Source organism: Drosophila suzukii, chromosome X (assembly GCF_043229965.1).
Source record: "Drosophila suzukii chromosome X, CBGP_Dsuzu_IsoJpt1.0, whole genome shotgun sequence".
NCBI lineage: Eukaryota > Metazoa > Arthropoda > Insecta > Diptera > Drosophilidae > Drosophila > Drosophila suzukii.
The window spans coordinates 5,415,955-5,438,869 of record NC_092084.1 but is presented as its reverse complement, the minus strand read 5'-3'; the positions used below and the strand labels follow the sequence as shown (position 1 = coordinate 5,438,869).

The 22,915-nt window shown below is 45.4% G+C and overlaps 5 protein-coding genes across 9 annotated transcripts; 2 read left to right on the top strand and 3 right to left on the bottom strand.

The window, feature by feature from the left end:
- Positions 1-59: 59 nt before the first annotated feature.
- ND-B16.6 (NADH dehydrogenase (ubiquinone) B16.6 subunit) lies at positions 60-922 on the bottom strand. The gene is made up of 3 exons (XM_017081296.4): positions 776-922; positions 604-720; positions 60-540 (listed from the first exon to the last, which is right to left on the bottom strand). The coding sequence occupies exons 2-3, from the start codon at positions 707-709 to the stop codon at positions 182-184; spliced, it is 465 nt and encodes a 154-aa protein (XP_016936785.1). The 5' UTR covers positions 710-720; positions 776-922; the 3' UTR covers positions 60-181.
- A 512-nt stretch (positions 923-1,434) lies between these two features.
- kdn (citrate synthase) lies at positions 1,435-11,309 on the top strand. 2 transcript variants are annotated; one of them, XM_065868004.2, is made up of 3 exons: positions 1,435-1,653; positions 8,838-9,815; positions 10,127-11,309. In XM_065868004.2, exons 1-3 carry the CDS (start codon positions 1,450-1,452, stop codon positions 10,496-10,498), a joined length of 1,554 nt encoding a protein of 517 aa, XP_065724076.1. In that variant the 5' UTR covers positions 1,435-1,449; the 3' UTR covers positions 10,499-11,309. The 2 variants fall into 2 exon arrangements, with proteins under 2 accessions (XP_065724076.1, XP_016936917.1); XM_017081428.4 differs by lacking the exon at positions 1,435-1,653 and adding an exon at positions 2,170-2,402.
- Positions 11,310-11,766: 457 nt separating this feature from the next.
- swa (swallow) lies at positions 11,767-13,991 on the bottom strand. The gene is made up of 3 exons (XM_017081427.4): positions 13,611-13,991; positions 12,550-13,365; positions 11,767-12,436 (listed from the first exon to the last, which is right to left on the bottom strand). The coding sequence occupies exons 1-3, from the start codon at positions 13,876-13,878 to the stop codon at positions 11,943-11,945; spliced, it is 1,578 nt and encodes a 525-aa protein (XP_016936916.2). The 5' UTR covers positions 13,879-13,991; the 3' UTR covers positions 11,767-11,942.
- A 132-nt stretch (positions 13,992-14,123) lies between these two features.
- Marf (Mitochondrial assembly regulatory factor) lies at positions 14,124-19,316 on the top strand. Of its 4 annotated transcripts, none has more exons than XM_065868002.2 (9): positions 14,124-14,393; positions 14,846-15,381; positions 15,783-16,072; positions 16,152-16,490; positions 16,757-16,768; positions 16,958-17,884; positions 17,956-18,126; positions 18,183-18,421; positions 18,485-19,316. In XM_065868002.2, the coding sequence occupies exons 2-9, from the start codon at positions 15,072-15,074 to the stop codon at positions 18,684-18,686; spliced, it is 2,490 nt and encodes an 829-aa protein (XP_065724074.1). In that variant the 5' UTR covers positions 14,124-14,393; positions 14,846-15,071; the 3' UTR covers positions 18,687-19,316. The 4 variants fall into 4 exon arrangements, with proteins under 4 accessions (XP_065724074.1, XP_016936914.1, XP_065724075.1 ...); XM_017081425.4 differs by having other exon boundaries at positions 14,125-14,393; positions 18,225-18,421; XM_065868003.2 differs by lacking the exon at positions 16,757-16,768 and having other exon boundaries at positions 14,125-14,393.
- A 176-nt stretch (positions 19,317-19,492) lies between these two features.
- Positions 19,493-21,228, bottom strand: PpV (Protein phosphatase V). Its single transcript, XM_036820612.2, has 3 exons — positions 21,004-21,228; positions 20,657-20,944; positions 19,493-20,592 (listed from the first exon to the last, which is right to left on the bottom strand). Exons 1-3 carry the CDS (start codon positions 21,163-21,165, stop codon positions 20,134-20,136), a joined length of 909 nt encoding a protein of 302 aa, XP_036676507.1. The 5' UTR covers positions 21,166-21,228; the 3' UTR covers positions 19,493-20,133.
- Positions 21,229-22,915: the final 1,687 nt, after the last annotated feature.

Here is a 22,915-nt window from a genome sequence, read left to right as displayed (position 1 = left end):
GTAACCTCGGTGCTCCAAATCTGAATCCAGTACAGGACACAAAACAAATACACTCAGCATTTTCAGCCAATCTCAATCAGACATTATAATTGGATGATATTTTTAGCACTTAGGCGGATCTACAAACAAAAAAAAGAAGGAGGAGGCTTAGGCATTAACTAATCCAGTAACTTCGGCCGATTTAGGACCAGAGCTTCAGGTGGGCACGCTTGGCGTACGACTTCCAGTCGGAGTGGGCGTAGAACTCCTTGAAGATGGGCGTCACCAGGGTGTCCTCGGGCAGGGTCTTGAAGACGGGCTCGCCGTACCAGGTGCCCACCTCCCAGCCGGGCACGTTCTTCATCAGCTCGGCCTCCTCGTCCCGGTTGCGGCGCAACTGGCGCAGGAATTCCCGATCCCGCTCGGCCACCAAAATGGGGAAGATGACATTCTGGGCGGATCGCATCTCGATCTCGTCGCGCTTCACCTTCTTGGCGGTCAAGTAGTAGATGCCCAGGCCAACGGCCGTGACGGCCACATAGCTGCCGATCATGGTGAAGCCTGCCGATATCGGGGGTTAGCATATATAGCCTTAATCTTCAGATATTCCATGATATGGCTCACCTGTAAAGTAGCTCTTGGGCGGCACGCGGGCAAAGGGGATCTTCTTGTAGCCGCCCGGCGGGGGCAGATCCTGTTTCGGGGGGCAATGCGGCACGGCCGTCGCCATTGTGACTCCTCCTGCGGGCAATCGGATATGTAAGTTGGCTTTAGCCCCAGAAAAATCACCACTTACGCTCGTTTAAAGGGAAAAAACCTGTCGAAAAGTCAAAAAAATGACGTATTTTGCATAACACCTAGTGATGTAAGTATTGCCGATTTTCCGATATTCTCCTTGCTATCGATTTGTTAATATCGAGCTTTGCCCTCCGCTAGCTACGGATAGTGGCCTCGCAAACAGTGGGAAAACATCTAATATTATTGGGCATAAGCTTAGCTTTATTTTCAATTTAAAACGAATATTTTGGAATTTTGGTTTGACCCATTTTTAAATGATCACGCCCACAAACTTGGAGTCCTAACAAAAAACACTAAAAAATATGCTAATTTTTGAAAAAGTTCTTCGAAATATAAGCCAAAATATGGAATATTATACACCTCGTAAAATGAACATATTCGTAGCACAATTCATTGACATCCAAATGAAAATAATAACATTTTCTTTATTCATTTTCTGGAAAGTTTTCTCGTTGTTGATTACTTAAAGACACATTTTCAATGCCGATTTTAATCATTGCATTTTCAACGATTATTGATTATTTAATCGATGTCAGATCTTGTTTGCTTGCACTCACTTTCCTGTCAAAATATTTCCATTTCGTACATCACTAGTTTGTATTCCTTGAAAAGAGACGACAGTCGGAGTAAAACAATTTTAATTTCTTTACTTTTTATACTACCAAAAGACTAATGTTCGTCATTCGCCTTAAAAGTGCCTCTTCGGCCAATTACTTTTATTTGCAACATCGTTTTTTGGCCAAGAAGTCTATTTGGGATGCCAATCCCTTTGGTTTCCAACGATTGGGCTCCAAGCAGAAGGATGATACTACGGGCCAACTGAAGGAGCAGCAGCAGCCGGATCCTGAGGCCTTAAAGCAAGTCTCAGAAGCGCAGGTGAGTTTTTTAGCCCGAAAAACATGCTTGAAAAAATTGTGAAGTTGTATAGTAGAACACATACATATGTACATTTGTATGTACTGTATGTAAAATAGGAAATTCTTGTCCTGAAATTGCCAGAAAAACAGCACGCTGCCAAGTTAAGTGGTTCAGGTGGCTCTGAACATTTTAAAAAATTATTGGAGTTGAGGGTTTTTTGGAAAATCAGCAAAGGTCTTTGACCACTATACGTTTGGCGGGAAAATGACCAAGTTGGCAGCTCTGATTGGGGGTGGAAACTAATTTAATTCTAGAGTTTTGAAGGAAAAGGAAACACTTGTATTGACAAGAGTTAACCCTTAATCTTATTTAATCAGTTGGCCCTTAATATGCATTTCAAAACCGTGGAGTACAATTCAAAGAGTGGGTGTCTTGGGTGCCAGCCCACCTTTAGTGTGACCTTACGGCAGGCAAGCTGAAAACACCGTTGCGTGGGGTTAGCGGGTGGGTTTTTTTTCCCACAGCCCGTTGAAAATGCGCGCGGGCCTTTCAGTTGCCGCGCAGCTGCTAGCCGAGAAACCCACGAAAAGAACACTTCACTTCCAGGAAAAGGAAAGGCAATTTTTTTCTGTGTGTGTCTGTGTTTTTCTCAGTGCGAGAGGGATTTTCTAGCAAGGCGAAAGTGTTTTTCTTCTATCGCAGCCGTACGTAATCGCATTGCCATGTCGCTCTATCGCATTTCCGCACGCAAATTGACCGAGGCACAGGTGAGTTTCCACTAGTATTCTATTGTATTTTCGCTCAGTGTATTTCCAGTGACTCCTGGGATTTAGCACTTCCACCTTTCCTTCCCGTTTCGAATAACTGTAAAGTGTGTCGCTTCTGTTGTTAGCACCTTCTACCTCTTCCCCCTCTTAACCTTCTCCTACTCCGCCTCCGCCTCCTTCCCGCTCTTCTTCTTCCACGCACGTCACGCTGGTATAAAAAAAAGAAGAATTTCCAGCCATGTGCTTGCGATTAAGAAACTTTATTCGCTTCATTGTTGTTGGCAAATGATAAGTGCCCCCTTGCGGGTGTGTGGGTTCGTGTCGTCGTCTATGTGTGTTTTGTTCTAATACATTACATAATCGCCCATTGCTTTTTTGGCAACATCGAAATGTCGCTAAAAATAAAACTCTGTTTTTTCGGGTTTAACGAACTCTTCTCTTTGGCCCGCCCAATTTCTTTGGGTTCTTTCATTTTATTTGGGAAATTTCCACAAGTCCGGCTTACATTTTTTTTTGGCCTTACCTTACCTTATTCTTGTAAATTTACAACAACAAAAACAACTGCCACGGCGCAGAGCGCAATTAAGGAAAAGAGAGTAAGAGAGTGTGTCGAGAGAGGAGAGAAAAATACAGAGACTCTTTTCCCCCTCTCTTTTGTTCCGTTTTCCCATGCGTGTCACGTTATTGTTGTTGTTGCCAAAAAAGAAAGACAAAAAAATACCATCTCGTTCTTGCAAAAGAGAAGTGTCCGCCGAATGACCTTAAAGGAGAAGGAGGAGCAGCCCGCCCACTCACCAAACACCACCCACCACCCACCGCCCACCGGCAACGATGCACATTGCATGTGTGTGGATTGCATAATGTTAAACAACAAAAAAATCGAAAAGTTAGAATCTGCGATATGATAATTGAAAAATCAATATCACACGCACACAGTCGGCTGGCACACATACACACGAAAAAAGGGCTCGCAGGACGAGCCTCCTTTTGATTTTTTTCGGGGGTGTTTTTCTTTGACCTGCGTTGGGTAATATTTATACCGGAAAAAATTAAGGTCATCCTAAGACGTGTGAAAAAAAATTGAAAATACATCTATGGTATAACAAGTCTAGCATAAAAAATTCTAAGTCAGATTGGCATTAAAATAATTAGACTTTCGTAAATTAGGTTGAAAAGGATCGATTTTTTTTTATAAAAGAAAATAAAACTTATTTCTCACCGTGTAGATTGGCCAAATGTTATGCACATTCCCCGGTTCTTGTTCTTCTTGTTCTGCCGACGCTGGCAGAGTGCCAAAAAAAAACGCTTTGACGTCGGCAGAGGCGATTTATTTAACTTTTGTTTTAGCCATTTACTTGTTTTGTCTATAAATAATGGCTGTAAATGTTAAGCCACATAAGGCTTTTGACTAAAAAGCTTCATTTGTTTTCTGTCTACTTTCCATTTAATATTCAAGCAGGTTTTTTTTTATTTTAGGCAACAAATTATAAAAGTTCCCCCTTTTTTGCTCAGTGTTTTGGCCAAAAACAAAATAATAAACGGTTGTTTTATTTGCGTTTGACGTAGCTTGTCGAAATGGCAACACGCGAAATGTTTTATCGCCTCTTCGCTAATACGTCACAAATCGTGACGATTCTTACGTAACGCCCACGGCCCTTTTTCCCCAAAACAAACTAAGAGAGAGAGAGTAAAGAAAGTAGAGAGAGTGTAGAGATAGAGAGGGCAAAAAACAGAAGAAAAAGCGAAAAAGTAAACAGATGATCAGCGATTGCATAAGAGCAAATGCATAATTTATACTCTGTATATGTACACATCATTTGTATATTAAGTTTTACGGTCGCAGTGGATTTTTTTTTGATTAGGGAATCTAAATCGGGACTTTATGACCAGTGGGCAAAGCTCAAGTGGACCTTTTCCACCTGGATGGATGGATTACCAATCCAGAATTCTGGTTATGCGCGAGATAACGCCGCCCAACGGGCGTCATGGAAAGTTTGAGGTCTCGAGATATATACGAGATAAAGGGGCCCCAAATCTTTGCATCGATGGGGGCGTATTATGTGAGGTATTTCGCCAGAAGAGTTCCATATATAAATAGATAAAACTTTATAGAGAAAGTATTCAAGCTTTATCGTCGGTACAATAAATAATTAATAGAACTATCATATATTACCATTTCTTATCAATAAACCTATGCTTTTGGTTATCAGAACAGGGTTTTTCTCACCAATAAAAGCTTTATTATGCAGACGTTGATAGTATGTGAAATGTTCATACTTACTTTTTATATGCTAAGTTAAATAATCAACGGATTGCAATAAACCTATTGATTTTACAATAATATGTTTTAATCTAAGGGTTATGCAATGCAAGTGGCTCAATAACAGTGTCACCTTGGCGGGACAATGCATTGTTTAACTGCATTTAAATACATCGTAAACATATTAATCTTATATTAATATTTGCAAACAATGATGCTAAGTACTGTCCCCAATTGAGGAAATATCAGCATAACTGATAATTGTACTTTCTGGTGGGGTGGTTCCATCCGAAAAAGCCCCGCCCTGTCTCTGTAAAAGCCCCCTTTTATGACCCCCCTCCATTTCGGCCTGATAAGCGTGACAAATTTGCTGCTGGGCACATGATCGGTAGACGTAGCCATATCGCTGATAAAGCGGACACGCAAAGCCCCCCAACCAACTGGGAAAATAAGGTGTTAACTCAATCAGTTTTTTATTTTTATTTGTGTTTATATTTAGGCGATTTCGCAATGCGCAAATGAGCAGGATTCAACATGCAAATTTGTTGTCAGATAACAAATAAACAACGGTTTCAAGGCGGTTTTAAAGATACTAATGTATCTAAATGATTGATGGACTGGGCAGAAGTCGAAACAAGGCTATATGTTTGAAATAAGAACTTTTTCCTATTCCTATTTTTCGTATTTCCGATCCGTGATATTAAATGCCATAATCACCATCTATTTTCATTGTTCGTAGTCAATTTCTTTAACTATACTGAAAAAGCGAGTAGCCCATTTCGCTTATCAGTTTTTTAAGCTTTTTCCCTTTCATTTCTTGAATACACTGAGATTACAAAAAATAATGTGAAAACTTTTCAAGAACCGGAATTTAGCCAAAGCAATATGTAAATTAGTCTCTGCTTACGACGCATGCCTACTTTTCTCGCAAAAGCCCCATTATGATCTTTGCTTAGTCAGAATTTTTACAGCTTTTAAATGACTGACTTAAGGGAAAACATGCGACCCGGCAACAACAGACGTCTGAAGTTTGTTCAACTGATCCGATCCAAACCGAACCGATTTTAGTTAAGTTGAGTTGAGTTGAGTTAAGTTGAGTGGCGGGATTACGTCAGGCGGTACTTTCAATGCGATGCGATTGTGTGATGTCTGTTTACTTTCGGAGACACAATAAAAACTATAGAGAATGGCAAACGTAATTAAGACGATTAACTCGGACTGCAATTATTAGACGACTGACAAGCGGTCTCTAATAGCAGAAATCATCAAACCGAATTGAAAACGTCACGCGAGGCAAGGAGAACCCAAGGTTCTCAAATCCAAAGCCCGCAACCCCTTTGAAAAACCCCCATTACCATCCCGATCCCCAACCCATTACAGTGAGATCAAACAGTTTTCGTGATGATCATTCAAATGCAATGGAACTACAGTGATCGTTCGGAAATGGGCTTTCTAGTTGCATGGAGTTAATTGCGAATTTATATGGTTCATATGCCTTATACAATAGGAAAATTACACTAATTAACTTATTCAATTGGGTTCGGTGTCGGTAAAAAGAAACGTACTATAATACCATACCATGTAAATATTACTTTCCTTAAAATGTAACCTTACGAACTAGTATATTATCTTCTTGAGGAAGCATCACTGTAGTCTGGGTGCGAGAACACTTGATTCCAGCTCCATCGATACGGGGTCATCTGCGGCTCACCTCGATGACAACTCTGCTCTGTACTCGTGGCTCGAGGCTTTCCCGGCATTTTCAAGGTTTTCCGTTTTTGCACCTTAATGAAGTATACTAACATATATTTCTGTATATTGCATAATTACTGGATCGTTCGATCGTTTTGGGGCGGCGAAAGGAAGTCTGCTGGCGCCGTCAAAACACGCGACTCCGATTTCGAATCGCTTCCTTGATGACAACGCAACCTACGACTAAGACTAAGACTAAGACTAAAACTAAGACTGCGACTACGACTAGTTAGACATGCGATAATTGCCGGCGCGTGAGACCTTGAATTTCATTTGGATTACTTGCCGTTCGGCTTATCAGCAGATGAACGCGCGCCTCTGCGCCAGATAGTGAGCCCTCAAATTGTATACAAATGTATTCTCGACCAACTTGAGGCCCGTTTCAAGTACCCCCCTCAAAAAAAAAATAAAATAATGAAGCATTAGTGATTAGATAGCTAACGTAGTGTGGTATATGGGTGTATTGTGGTGCGTGGTAATTGGTATTCCATTTTATTAGTGTTATGCAAGCCTTTCTCCACCATTCGAGCCACAAACCGCACACCTGACCACCTGACCGCTCAATTATCATTTTCTTCGTGGGATATATGGTCGTTTTCTTTGCGGCTTGCGTAGCATCAGCTACAAAACGACGTTTTTCGCGATCTCTTGGGTTTCCGATTTCACAATGCACTGGGGAAAAATATTGAGTTAAAAAACTAATATTATAATGAATTCCGAACGAATAAAATTTATTTAATCGAAGAGATATCAGGTTTTAAATAATATCATGTAATTCTTTAAGGAATTATCTCATATGTATGAAAAATAATTAATCCAAAATAAAAGTATTTCGAACTGTTTACTTCCAAGTTACACATTTTTGATGTCTTATCTGACTGCAGAGTCTAGCAGATTAGATAAGAGATTTTATAAACATACATATACTTTTCTTCCAGTGCCTCTTTAGTGGCAACGTAAACCAACTTTTGCGGTTGGCAACCAGTGTTATTTCCCCCCTATATCATCCTGTTTTCGGTATTCTACTCGGCTATTATCGGGTAATTAATACATGCACCCCAAAAGCTGGCCTAAAATGCTCTTATCAATGAATTTGGGGGCTTTATGTTGAAGAGAATCCGGTTGCTTTGGTCCGCAAATCATGCAATTCAATTTTGCAGGCGGCGCCACAAGTTCACTTGGTTAATTGAATTTGTTGACCCACTGGCCGCGCAACAAGAAAAAATAAAACAAAAAACATGGGGGTTGTTTCTGTGGGGGAAAAAGGGGGCCACTACGGCTGTCAATCAGAAATAAAATCGCACTTTGCGCCGGCCGAGCGGAATCGGAATTGAAATTGGACTCTCGGGCTCAAAACGCGGCTCGGAATTCCATTTCCATTTCGTTTCGATTTACGAATGCCAACGCGTGGCATAAGATCACCAGGGGCGTTCTGGGAGGGGGGTTCAATATTTTAATTGCTTTCAATGTATTTTGGTAAACAAAATATTTTCCAGTTTTTAATACTAACTACAGGGGATCAAAATAATAATATAACATACATATATGGTTTATTACAACTAAAATATTTCCATATGATCTATAGAAACTTAAAGTATGATACAATTGTTAACTGAAGAGCCCCCATATCTACGCCCCAAGGCGAATATCATCTCAGATTAATTTTTTGGTTCTGCCTTTTTGATTTGGGCTTTCGACTCGTGCCGATCTCCCACTTGGTAACTTCCGAAAAAGTAAAAAAAAAATTGCGATTGACTCAGGTGTTGTGGGCGGTTCAGTGAACCGCCAATTAAGTTGAATTGAATTAAATCCCGGCCACTGTTGGTGCCCCAAAGTTCGTCAAACCACGGGGAACTAGTTCGTTGACGCACCACCCAGCTGAGTCATGGGAATAATGTTGGAGTGCTGACATAACGACCGAGTGCAGCTCTATCAGCCTTATCAGCTGAGCTCAGACTGTCACAGACGGCGGATTACGAACCCCCATACTTGGTGCACATGCATTTCGCCTTGTACTTGAAGCGCCGTTCAATGACGGCCAAAACGACCGATTGCAATCGATAACAGTGGCCGGAAGTGCTCGTAGTTCTCGGGCTTTTGCGAATTAGCGGGATTGCCTGTGCACTCTGGGGGCTAGCAACCGAGTTTCGATACAATTCCTATGATTTTGAATTATTAAAAAATATATTGAAATCCAATATGGCTATCATTTTATATACAACATGTTTATTATCACAACCCAAATACATACCTAAACTGGTTTGTTGTCAGTCCCCAGTTGTAAAGTCCCCAGAAGAAAGGGACTTCCAAGAAAGAGCCCAACTCTCCAAAATCCCCCCCTTACTGACTCACTGTCATCTCATATGAAATTCCCCCAATAAAAGCCCCGAACTCATCTTGATTTCCACATTGATCCCTTCCAGAAACTGCCAAATGTGGGTGCCTACGTTCGCATGATCTCCGCCGATGGCAAGAGCCTGCGCGACGTGCTGACCGCCAAGGTGCCGCAGGAGCAGGAGCGCGTGAAGAACTTCCGCAAGCAGCATGGCGCCACCAAGATGGGCGAGACGACCATCGACATGATGTACGGCGGCATGCGCGGCATCAGGGCCCTGGTCACCGAGACATCGGTGCTGGACGCTGACGAGGGCATCCGCTTTCGCGGGCTCTCCATTCCCGAGTGCCAAAAGGTCCTGCCGGCCGCCGATGGCGGCACCGAGCCCCTGCCCGAGGGTCTCTTCTGGCTGCTGCTCACCGGCGAGGTGCCCACCAAGGCCCAAGTCCAGCAGCTGTCCCGCGAGTGGGCCGAGCGTGCTGCTCTGCCCCAGCACGTGGTCACCATGTTGAACAACATGCCGACCACCCTGCACCCAATGTCGCAGTTCGCCGCCGCCGTCACCGCCCTGAACCACGACAGCAAGTTCGCCAAGGCCTACTCGGATGGTGTGCACAAGAGCAAGTACTGGGAGTACGTCTACGAGGACAGCATGGATCTGATTGCCAAGCTGCCCGTGGTGGCTGCCACCATCTACTGCAACACCTATCGCGGCGGCAAGGGCTCCCGCTCGATCGACTCCAGTCTGGATTGGTCGGCCAACTTTGTGAAGATGCTCGGCTACGACAATGCCCCCTTCACCGAGCTGATGCGTCTCTATCTGACCATCCACAGCGACCACGAGGGTGGCAACGTGTCCGCCCACACTGTCCACTTGGTGGGCTCGGCCCTCAGCGATCCCTACCTGTCCTTCGCCGCCGGCCTGAACGGTCTGGCTGGTCCCCTGCACGGCCTGGCCAACCAGGAGGTGCTCGTGTGGCTGCGCAAGCTGCAGAAGGAGGCCGGCAACAATCCCTCGGAGGAGCAGCTGAAGGAGTACATCTGGAAGACCCTCAAGTCCGGACAGGTGAGGGTTTCTCCCTATGCTTTAAGCCCACAAGTAGTTCGGTATACAGATGGGACGATGCCAATTTTAAATATTCTGTTCTCCACTTTATGTAATACATATATGGAATACAGAATGCTTATTATAAAAGACCAAAAAACATTCAAAACAAAAATAATGGCCGTCCAGATATATTATATTTTTTCCCCCTTAAGCATTTCTGTTGGCATGATTAATTTCTTATTTTTGGATACGCCTTAAGAAAGTTTTTTTGTTTTTGCCAAAATATAATGCCAAAGATGTTAATCAACCTATTTTGAAACGTTTTTCAGGTGGTGCCCGGCTACGGACATGCCGTGCTCCGCAAGACCGATCCCCGCTACACCTGCCAGCGCGAGTTCGCCCTGAAGCACCTGCCTGAGGACGAGACCTTCCAGCTGGTGTCCAAGATCTACAAGGTGGTGCCACCAATCCTGACCGAGACCGGCAAGGTGAAGAACCCCTGGCCCAATGTAGATGCCCATTCCGGTGTGCTGCTGCAGTACTACGGCATGAAGGAGATGAACTACTACACGGTGCTCTTCGGTGTGTCCCGCGCCCTCGGCGTGCTGGCCTCCCTCGTCTGGGACCGTGCCCTCGGCCTGCCCATCGAGCGCCCCAAGTCGTTCTCCACCGATCTGCTGGTCAAGATGGTCCAGAAGTAAGCAGCTGGAGCAGGAGGAGCGGGAGACGCGGGAGGAGCTGGAGTTGATCCTTTTATAGCCAGAGGGAGATGGACGGACGACGGATGCAGAAGCTGTAGATTGTAATTGACGAGGGACGAGGTACGAGGGAGAGATTCGATTGGATTGTACTGGATCGGATCGGGATTTGGATATCGATATGACGACGCTGATATTGAGAGAGTTGGATATGTGTAGTTGAGGAGAACAGCAACCAAATACGAACCAATAGGAAAAACCAGAAGAAAACTGCAACACACTGCAACAACCGCAAAACAATAAGTTGGAAATAAGGCAGAAACTTATTTTTAGTAGTAAAATAATTAACGAAGAGAAAACCAACAAGCAAACACTTAATTAATTGTATAAGCTATATATATACATACACGATTGACTATATATATAGGGACGGACAGGCAGAGAGAGAATGTTTGCGCTTATTGTTTATGTTCAGCATTTCCCCACCCTCGAACGCCCAAACACCCATCCTCCCAATCTTCCAATCTCCCACGGTCCCCACTCTATATTTAGTTTGTTATGTTTTCATCCCAGCCGATCGACTAACCACGACCTTACTGCTTTAACAACCCCCAAAACGCCCGACCCACCAGCACCACCCCGCCTGAAAACCTAAAAAAATTACTAACTTGATAACATTTTACTTTTAATTTAACTATAATTTATTATGCAAACAAGATACAAACGAGAGAAATACAATACAAAAACAAGTGTAAAGAAACCAACAAAAACATTTAAAAAAACTCAATAAAAAAACAGAACAATAATAATATTATGCATAGAGAGTAGTTATTGCCAACTCCACCAGTGGAATCTGCAAAAGCGTTCGTTCATTGCAGTGCAAGTGTATTCGAGAAAGCAAACCCACAATAAATCTTAGCAAACTTGAATCGAAGATCGTGTGTCCATTTTCCCCAGTCAGTCAGTTCCCAGCGCAAGTGAAAGGGTGCGGAAAGTCGACGACGAATGCCGATTCGATTCGATTGTCACTGCCAGTGTGACCAAAGTTGCAAGTACTGCATGGGCTAGTCACATGTCATTTCAGTAGGTGACAAATTTTAACATGCAAATATTTTCACTAACTGAAATATCTGAGATTATGGGGCTTAAAGATCATATGCCCCAGAAGATTTTCGACATAACTGCAAATGTGCAAATTTATTATTAAAACAAGCAAATATACTCGGAATGAAATAAATTTAAAATTTCTCCTACAAAATGTCTCGGAAAGCTTTTCATTTTCGGAGGGAAACTTGGTTGCCCTTTTTTAATTTGGTTAAACATGCACATATTGGTTAACTACATACTGAGGCAATAAAAATGGTGACTACATGGATAAACTTAACGCGACATAAAATAACAAGATATGATGATACAAATAAATAAATAAAATAGTTTGGATGGGGGATTAGCGCCTGTTCCTTGGGTCCACGAACTCCTCCTCCGGCATAAGCGGCAATCCCACCGTATATGTTTCGTTGCTGCCATTGAGAGGGTCACCGCCACTGGGATCATTTCGACACCGAACACAGGGCCCCAGGAAGCGGAGCACCCGACTGCCCAGGGTGTTCCTTTTGCTCCTGAAGTGGACATGGGATTGCGCCATCGTGTGGACCAGCAGATGTGCCTGGCTATCGTTGATGCTCTGGCTTTGACTCGTGTCCACGGTCTGATTCGGATTCTGGCTGAGATTGATGATCTCGATGACGCGGTTGTTCCGCTTGTCGAAGTAGTAGTTGCCGCCACGTTGACCCCACTGCCTGGCGGGGGGCCGCTGCTCCTCCTCGTGGCCCTCCACCTCGATGGCCGAGTCGTTGCTGCTGGGCTGACTGGTCTTCGAGTTGTTGGGCGCCGGAGCTCTTCTGACCAGGGCCCTGGACGCGGAGTTACCAGGAGCCTCGCCTTTAGTAAGGAAAAAATGGTTAAAAATAAATATAAATTCTTTTCCGCCATATTTTAATTCTGTATTGATACGGAAAATGTTCAACTGCAATATATATAAAGCTGATTCTTACCGGTTCCGCTGCCATCGGCTTCAGTGCTGACACTGCTGAAGTCCAAGGATTGCGGGCGGATGGCTTTTTTGCTCTGGTCGGGATTCTGCGGTATTCGAACCGGTGCCGCCACACTGAGCAGGGCTAGCTCGATAGATCCATCGCTGCTGTTGTAGGTGAGGTTGCCTAGCGGCAGGGGCGTTTTCAGGGCGTTGCCCGAGGAGCAGATGGTGGCCATGGCCAGCAAGGGTTCCGTCTGTGTGGCCTTGGCAACGCCCGCCGGCGGCCAGGAGTTCAGTGACCTCAGCGAGTGGCTCTGGTGGCGCCTCAGCTTTTGCTGGCAGTCGCTTAGCTCGGTGCGCATGATCTCGAAATTGCGCTTCATCTGTATGTTATCAGCCATCTTTTTGTCCAGGCTGAGCTGGATATGCTCGTTGTATGCCTGCAGGTGCTTCTTCTCGTGCTGCAGGCGCTCCCTGTCCTGCTGCAGGCTCTCGATCTCCGCCAGCAAGCGCTCGTAGCTGCAGCTTGAGTTGCAATTGGAATTGGAGTGCGAATGTGTGGGGGAGCTGTCCATCTTAAAGTGGCCATCGTGGTCTCCGTCCCGCCGCGAATTGGGCGTCAGGTATTCGGGCATGGAGCTGTGCCGCTGGAAGCCGGAACCGGACGCATTGCGTCGCTTCTGGTCCTGGGCATGGATCTCCGCTATGTACTGGCCCACCTTGCTGGTCACGTGCTTGAAGCGGCGCTTCGTGTAGGCCGAGTGGATGTCCTGGTAGGACACCGCCTTGCTGCCGCGCCCGCTGCCCAAAGGAGCCTTCTCGTCACCCAGTTGGCCTGTTGGAAAGGGGAGTACGTGGCATTATAGGTTTGATACGAGAATAATTTCGGGTCGGGGTTCAATTACTATCGCCGAAAAAAACATTACTTGGATTATTGCAATATTGACTACTTTAGTTGATTTTGAAACCCCGCCAAACAGCCGCCTATAACAAATTTCTTTAATGAACAAGTAAGCAACATTATAAGTTGAACTTATAAATTTAAAGAAAATAGAGTGGACCACTTTTGGGACACCTTACCGTCATCGACGTCGACGTCATCCTCCTGGTCACGACCCGCGGGATCGCTGACACACGTTTTGGCGCTCTTGTTGGCCACATCCGCGTCCCCATCTCCGTCCACATCCGCATCCGCGTGGCAGATCTCCAAAAATGGCGACGCATTCCGCTGAAAGGCGGCCGGCTGATGGTGCTCCGAAAAGTAGCTCCTCCTGGCGGCCTGACCACTCGGATTGTTCAGGTGGTCAAACAGCTCGTCCGCCGGAAAGCTCTCGTCCTGCAGACTCATCCTTGGACGCACGAAGCGCAAAAATAAACGGAAAAATAGGAAATACAAGAAATACAAGGGACAAAATTACAAAGCGCCAATGACAATTGGAATTCTAAATTGGAGCGGGAAAGGCACCGTTACTTTGCGGCCTATTGGAATCAGCGCTGTATTTCCACCATCTGGTATATTTTCAGTATATATCGGCGTTCGTCGCTGCCAGCCCTGGTTGGCACTATGCGATATATCGATACTATCGCGAGAGGTTACCCAGCTCTAGACGTTACATCATGTGCATTTTAGACTAAAAATTTAATAATATTAACTAAATTTTGGGAAATTGCCGCATTGCTTGGCGCCGGAAATGTACGGTTGTTGGAAGTTCGATTCACGCTATCCACGCATTTCCACGTCCATTTCCATTTGAAAACGCAGCAGCTGAGAGCGGGGCAGCACGAACAAGATTAACCGGAGTCGAGGAAAATAAATACAAATATAAAACAAATACAAATATGAGCGAGAGTAGCAACAATCAGGTTAGTTGATAGAGCGAGAGGGCAGGTGATGTTCAAGTTTATCAATTCGACTCACGCACACCAATGCAAGTTGTCAAAAAAGAAGAAAACATTAGAATTTATTACTTTTCGCCTGTATTTGTTGCAGCGCAATTGGACCACGTGTGTGTGTGTGCAATTTGCGTTGCGGTATTTTCCTTTTCGCCATACACAGTGCACACTCGATAAGGTGAACGCAAGAATAATGCAAATATTAATATGAGTGCCTTGAAATACAAGCAAATTGAGATGTTATGATTTATTTTGTAGCTTTAAAGCTCCTTGTTAAATGTGGTTTTCAGTAATATTAGCTGCCTTTTTAGTACCCACAAGTTCACTCCTTCCAGTGCGCACTGTATTTTTCCATTAGTATATTTATTTTTCCCTTCGTTTTGCCTTTGGTGTCATAATTTGTTCATTTATTTTCTTTTCAGTTTTGTGACGTTGATTTTTGAGCAAAGACCCCAAAATATATAACACACAAGAAGCAAAGATATTTGAGTTTTGAGTTTTTTGGCGGAGGAGGAGCGTGTGTCTGAAACCGAATCCCTAGGCTGCATACCTTTTGTTTTGTATCGCAATTCTCTTCTTCCCCAAAAAACCAACCAATAAACCATAAACCAACCGTAAAACCAACCGAATCTTGAACCGGATCCCGAAATGGCGGCCTACCTGAACCGCACCATCTCGCTGGTGACCGGGCAAACGGGCCCCGCCGCCGACGACGACCGCCACTCCTCGTCGACGGACACGGTGGACAAATCCTCGCCCGGATCCCCCCTGTCCCGGCTCAACTCGACGTTGCAACCGTCGGGCTCCACGACGGCCGCCAACTTGCTAACCGAATCGCGGCTCTATCAATCCAACGACAAATCGCCGCTCCAGATCTTCGTGCGTGCGAAGAAGAAGATCAACGACATCTACGGGGAGATCGAGGAGTACGTTCATGAGACGACCACGTTCATCAACGGTGAGTTGGCCGGGAATTACCCCTTCGAATACGCCCAGAAAGCGCAGTACTCTGATTCCTATGTTAGGGAACCCTTTAGAAACCCCTTGCAAATCTGCATAAGTTCCAGATATAAAGAATTTGTATAAAATATCTTTAGATAAAAAACTTCCTTAACTTCTCTTAGTTTATTTAACGTCTATTCTTCATTATTCGATTCAGTGTTCCGTTTTGTATAGAAAACCCTTCATATGAAGATAAAATCGTCCCTGATACATCAGGATTAGACTTCACTTACTTAGTGTACTTAACCTTTATAGGATAATACGAGAAATGGTGAAATAATGTTCCTTATCTGAACACATAACATACCACCTTTGGTGAAATACCTTCTAATGACCACTTTTGAACCCTTTATCCAGCCTTGCATGCGGAGGCAGAGATCGTGGACAAGGCGGAGCGGGAGCTGTTCGAGAGCTATGTGTACAAGGTGGCCGCCATTCGCGAGGTCCTGCAGCGGGATCACATGAAGGTGGCCTTTTTCGGGCGCACCTCTAACGGCAAGAGCTCGGTGATCAACGCCATGCTGCGCGAGAAGATCCTGCCCAGCGGCATTGGGCACACCACCAACTGCTTCTGCCAAGTGGAGGGCAGCAATGGCGGCGAGGCGTACCTGATGAAGGAGGGATCCGATGAGAAGCTCAATGTGGTGGTAAGTGGTGGCATCATCGCTCGAGGAAGAATGCGAATATCGTTGGCTTCATTACCCCATTCAACCTTTAACCGAACAGAACATCAAACAACTGGCGAACGCTCTGTGCCAGGAGAAGCTCTGTGAGAGCAGCCTGGTGCGCATCTTTTGGCCCAGGGAACGCTGCAGTCTGCTGCGCGACGATGTCGTGTTTGTGGACTCGCCTGGCGTGGATGTGTCTGCCAATCTGGACGACTGGATCGACAACCATTGTCTCAACGCCGACGTCTTTGTGCTGGTCCTGAATGCCGAGTCCACGATGACGCGCGCGGAGAAGCAGTTCTTTCACACCGTCTCCCAGAAGCTGAGCAAGCCGAACATCTTCATCCTCAACAATCGCTGGGATGCCTCGGCCAACGAGCCCGAGTGCCAGGAGTCGGTACGAACGTCTAGGAAGCCCCCTAGTTAGTCCATAGAGTCTCTTCCAGACCCTGCATTTCCATTAGCATGGTAAACGAATCGTTGTCATCACCAATCACCAACGATTCGTTTCCCAGCGGCTTCTCGGCCGCATCTCATTAGTCTCTCTTGGACCCTTTTTGTATGCCTGTTGTCTCTCTATGTTGATGTGTGTCTTTTGTTTTTGTTTACCACCCAACCAACCAATCAAACAACCAACCAACTATCCAATGTATTCAACGCCAGGAACTGGCCAAGGTAATGAATGAGCTAGACCCAGTAAAACAAACCGCTTGCTTGGCCCCGAAAAACCCGATCCACTCTGCTTCCGTTTCCAAACGAGCTTCGGCTATGGCCGATGAAAATCCTTGTCTACTTGTTGTCTTCCCTTTGCCGATCCTTGAAAACTCATTATCTGCACATTCTAATGGGTCTCGCCATTGACAGGTTAAGTCCCAGCACACGGAGCGCTGCATCGATTTCCTCACCAAAGAGCTGAAGGTGAGCAACGAGAAGGAGGCCGCCGAGAGGGTGTTCTTCGTTTCCGCCCGTGAAACGCTGCAGGCGCGCATCGAGGAGGCCAAGGGCAATCCACCGCATATGGGTGCCATTGCCGAGGGATTCCAGATGCGATACTTTGAGTTCCAGGACTTTGAGCGCAAGTTCGAGGAGTGCATCTCGCAGAGTGCCGTGAAAACCAAGTTCCAGCAGCACAGTTCGCGGGGAAAGAGCGTCTCGGGAGACATGAAGTCGATGCTGGACAACATCTACGAGCGGATCACCATATTCCGTAATCTGAAGCAGGACCAAAAGAACATGCTCACCGAACGCATCCAGGGCACCGAGACGCAAATGATGCAGGTCACCAGGGAAATGAAAATGAAGATCCACAACATGGTCGAGGAAGTGGAGGAGAAGGTATCGAAGGCCCTCAACGAGGAGATCTGGCGCCTGGGCGTTCTCATTGACGAGTTCAACATGCCCTTCCATCCGGAGCGTCTGGTTCTCAATATCTACAAGAAGGAGCTCAACGCGCATGTAGAGAGCGGCCTGGGCAGCAATCTGCGTGCCCGCCTCTCCATGGCGCTGGCCATGAATGTGGAGTCCGCCCAGACGGAGATGACCGACCGGATGCACGCCCTGGTGCCCAACGAACAGCTCCTGGCCACCAGCACCAAGATGGTGGTGCGCACGCAGCCCTTCGAGATGCTGTACTCGCTGAACTGCCAGAACCTCTGCGCCGACTTTCAGGAGGATCTGGAGTTCAAGTTCAGCTGGGGCATTGCGGCGATGATCCAGCGGTTCACCGGCAAGGTGCGTGAGCGCAGCAAGAAGGGTCAGCCGGCGCTGGTCAACCGACAGAGCAGTATTGGAGTGAGTGTTTTTTTGGGCCACATCCCCATGTGCTTATCTTCACTACATCCCCATATCTTTCCGTTCCACAGCACAGCGTATCGACGCCCGCCACCACGCCCGTGGAGGCCACTCCCGTGTGCCTGCTGCCCGCTCCCGTTGTGGCCGGCATTACGCCCGAACAGCTGTCGCTGATCTCCCGCTTCGCGGTGTCCTCTATCGGTTCGCAGGGCACCGTGGGCGGCCTCGTCGTCGCCGGCATCGTAAGTGTGTCCCAGCTCCTTGTAACGCCTCTTGTGCTCACAAACGCCGCAAGCAGGTGCTATTGAATAGCTATGTGCTGAACACCCATCACTTGCAGATGCTGAAAACGATCGGCTGGCGCGTCCTGGTGGGCGTGGGCGCCCTCTACGGCTGCATCTACCTGTACGAGCGCCTCTCGTGGACCAACTCGGCCAAGGAGCGCACCTTCAAGGGGCAGTATGTGCGCCATGCCACCAAGAAGCTCAAGATGATCGTCGACCTCACCTCGGCCAACTGCAGCCACCAGGTGCAGCAGTGAGTAGTAGTGATCCAATGAGTAGAGGCATCCCACTTAATATGAATCTATCATCATCCCAGGGAGCTGTCGAGCACCTTCGCCCGCTTGTGCCGCACCGTTGACACCGCCACCACGGACATGAACGACGAGCTCAAGACACTGGACTCGCAGCTCAACATCCTGGAGGCGAACCAGAAGCAACTGAAGCTGCTCCGCAACAAGGCCAACTACATACAGAACGAGCTGGACATCTTCGAGCATAACTATATATCGCCGCAGTAGGGGGAGGAGTGGAAAGGTGGAGCACACGGGGTGGCGAACACTATCAGGAGCACCAATGGAAAATCATAGGAATCGAGGAGAAGCAAAACACCCAAACAATTGACTACGTTTTTGTTGCTCAACTCTCAGTTAGTTTTTTCCCCCCACTTTTTTTTTTATGTAAATGCATGATTGGGCCAAATGTTTTGGTACAACTTTATTCGCTTTTGTTTAAACGCATTGTTGTTGTTGCTGAGCATTATTTTAATTCCTAACTTGCACTATTGCTAGTGTGATTATTTGATTTTTTTGTAATTGTTGACCCCGCCCGAAGGCATATATAGAGATGTATCTATCCAAACACACTGTGAGCATGGCCGGGTGCCATGGAAAACCAAGTTAAGATGAGTTATATAACGTCAAGCACGCCCTGTAAAGCGAATGCCCCCTATTTACCTTACCTTCTAATAGAAAGTCTTGTAATTATACGTATTGTTTTTGAATTGGATGCCAGATGCTAGATGCTAGAATAATGAAACGGCTCGTTTTGGGGCAATGCAAACACGATATAAATAGTTGTTGATGTTGCAAAACAGATAAATGATTCATGAACGAAAACGAAACGAAATAAAAGATATTTATGTAAGGAAATAGCGATTACTCTGGGCTTGGTTATTATATCCCAACAAAAGTGAAAGTACATCTTGGGTTTGGGATCTGCGTTTCAACGAACGAGAAAGAGATGGATGATAAGGATATGGATAAAAAAGGCGGGATTTCTTACCCTTACAAACCCTATCCCCATTACCCATTGATTGCAAAACGCATTTCAAATTGTCTTTTGTTTTAATCGTATCGTTTTGATCGGGATCACACATTTGGTTACTCTTAGTTCTTGTTGTGCCACTTGATTTCTTCAAAGCATTACTAATACAAAATGTATAAAATATATAGTTCGTGTGTTGTTCACAGAAATAAATAAGTTTGGAATACAAAATATGGTGAATTGCTTAAATGCGGCAGCTGCTGCGGCATCCATTACCAGTAAATACAATACTTGGATATACTTCCTAAACAAATCGAATCTATACTTTCTTTTTGGTCTTGCACTTTGACTTGCCGAAAACAAATAACAAAAGGTTCAACTTTGATCTTACTAAATAGATATGTGGTTGGCCATGCAAATGGGCCGCAAATTGCAGGTGTGTGTTCCGAGTTTTCTGGAGGTGTTCCGAGTTTCTTGAGTGTTAAGTGTGTGTGTGTGTGTAGAAGGCGTTTTGAGGGTGGACAAATGGATCAGTCAGTCGAAGTCGAAGTCGAAGGCTCACCGCTGGTCCACAAGCGTAGTTGATTGTTTGCCACGATGCCGAATCAGTGGGCGGATCGTATTGGATCGGTATATGGTGTATATGCATATATATATAGTATGGTATATCGTATCACACGCTGGCCGGGGGCACTGATCGTTTTAGAGGAAGTAGGGCGTGGTGTTCTGCTTGGGTATCACGCGCTCCGCGTCGGGCACCGCCAGGAAGATCTTCGTCTGCCTCTGCTGGGCCGTCTCGAAGCTGAGGATCGCCGCCACGTTCCCGCAGCGGTAGCAGTAGTTCGGTGCCGACCACACGGTCACCAGCTTGCCCTCGAACATGTACTTGATGCCCTCGTTGACCAGCTGGTGCGCCCGGCAGATGAGGTCCAGGTTGTTGATCGCCATGAAGTCCTTGGTCACGTTGTGCCCGAACAGCCAGCCCGCGCCACGTGGACTCTGGCCCCAGTACTCCATGTCCTCGGGGTCGGACCACACCAGGTCACAGAATGCGCCCTTGTACGGTATCTCGCCGTTCCGTTCGATCGTCCGGATCTGGTCCAGGGTGATGATCTCGGGACTTAGGCCGCCGTGCACGCACAGCACCTCCTCGTCGATGATCTGCAGGAGAGGGAATGGATTATTGAGGCCATACAGCGTGCCATAGTGGCAAAGCTAATCATACAGCGGCAATGGTGAGCAGATCGAAGACCTTGCAGCAGTACTTCCACCCATTGGCATTGCCGTACTTGCTAAAGCACTCGTCGAAGAACCCGTAGACCTTGGTGATCTGCCGCGTCTCGTGGTTGCCGCGCAGCAGGGTGATCCGACTGGGGTAGCGGGCCTTCAGGGTCAGCAGTCGTGTGAAGGTCTCCAGCGAGTAGTAGCCCCGGTCGACGAAGTCGCCCATGAATATGTAGTTGGTGTCGGGCACCTGGCCGCCCGTGCGGAACAGCTGCTCCAGGTCGTAGAACTGGTGGGATGGGATGGCATGGTTAGCACTGGACCAGGGAGCACTGATCACCCATTTACCTGGCCATGGATGTCCCCGCAGACGGTGACGGGCGTGCTCACGGGCAGGATGTTAGTCTCCTCCAGCAGGATGTCGCACACCATCTCGCAGAGCTTCTTCAGCTCGTTCTCCGGCAGGTACTTGCACTCCCTCACGTTCTCTATCCACTTGTCCAGATCCATGTTGCCTCTTTCTTGGTGTTCCTGCTTGGGGGTTGGGGATGTGAAGCATGTACCAAAATATCAAAATTAAATATTTTTTGAATACTTTTATCGCGATGTTTGTTCACCCGATATATATCGCTATCAGTAAGCGTAGTGACAGAAAACGTAAGTATCAGCAAACATAGTGTCACGTAAGAGCCACGTAAGTGTCAGTAAAATAGGGAGATACCACCAACGTAAGTGTCATTCCTTTTGTTTTTTTCCTATATAACAATATTAGCAAAAAATTAATTTAACTGAAAACCTATCAGAAATACTTGATACATATATCGAAATTTATCGGGTGAATAATATTTTAACACAGCCAACATCGATGTTTTTCCACCTCTAATCCTGAAATCGAAGAGGAAGAGAAGCGAATTATCTGTTTTAATATTAAATATTGTTAATGATCGAGATATTAATATTAATTTTATTTATATAAATTAGTATTATTAATATTAACATCGATATTTTATCTTCGGTAACATTTATATTTTAAATGTACTTTTTTATACCATAGAAATATAATAGGCTTCCAATTTTTAATGTAAAATAATGTCTTTCCAGAAGTATTGTTTTTAAAACATGGTCCCATATATGGATGGGAGGGGTATAAAAATATTGTGTCGAAGGTTATCTAAAACACAAATGCTTATATCGGAATCAGTGTGACTGCATCGCATCTAAATAATATACCAAACTATTATCGATTAATGAGTCGGGTCAATCGGTATTGTAGCCTGGCCTAGCTTGGTGTGTACACACTGAAGAACTAGTTCACATGTTATCGATAACTTATTCAAATTTAAATTTAAATTCAAATTTAAACTTTAGTACTTTGGCGGCACTCTTAAGTTTCTCTATTTCTGTTTCTCTTTTTTTTTGCATAAGCCAAGGCAAAATTAGTTGCAATTAGCTTTTAGCCGCCGCAAATCATAATTAGGCCGCGCTGAAAGCTTTTTAAATCCTCTTACTTTTTAGCCCCACCATTTGTGCATATACTTCTTTTTTCGCTTCTTGAAAATAATCACGCTTTTAAATTTTATTGCCATGGCACGCTACTTGTTAGCTGTTTATTTTGTTTTTCTCCGCTGCTGGTTTTTGTTTTTTTTTTTGTGCGGGGAAGGGGAGCGAGTGTTAAGGGTTATGAGAAGCGTGCTGGCATGCGTTTTTCGGCACGGGGTGGCGCACATGGGTTAATGGCCCTGGCGCTTGTTTAGAGTCTCATTAGCACGCTGCCATTTGATTGCGTTCCTCATTTTTTTCGGTTTCGCATCTTGAGTTGGCGAAATAAAAGGGCCATAAAAAGGTGACAATCTTTGAATCGAGGGAAATCGTTTAGATGTTTCCATTCGTTTGAGTCATTTTAATCTTAAAAATAATAAAAAGAAAAATGTAAAAAAAACTTGTATTGCTTAAAAAATCGTTGTTTGAAACCGTACAATGAAATTGCATGAAAAATTGTGTCATATTTTATTATATTGTTTTGGAAATCCCTTTTTTTTTTGTATTTCAAATATGTAGATACTAAGTTGTTTTTAATGGTACAATGAGATTGCATGAAATATTGTGCTATATTTTAGTTTTTAATGTGATAAGCTGAGTTAGGGACTTCCCCCTCTCCACTATATAGCTCTCTCTCTCTCATCTCTCTTTCCCCCTTTCTCTCTCCTTTACTCTCTTTCCCACTCCAGCGTTTGACAAGATGGCGTGCTCCATCATTAGT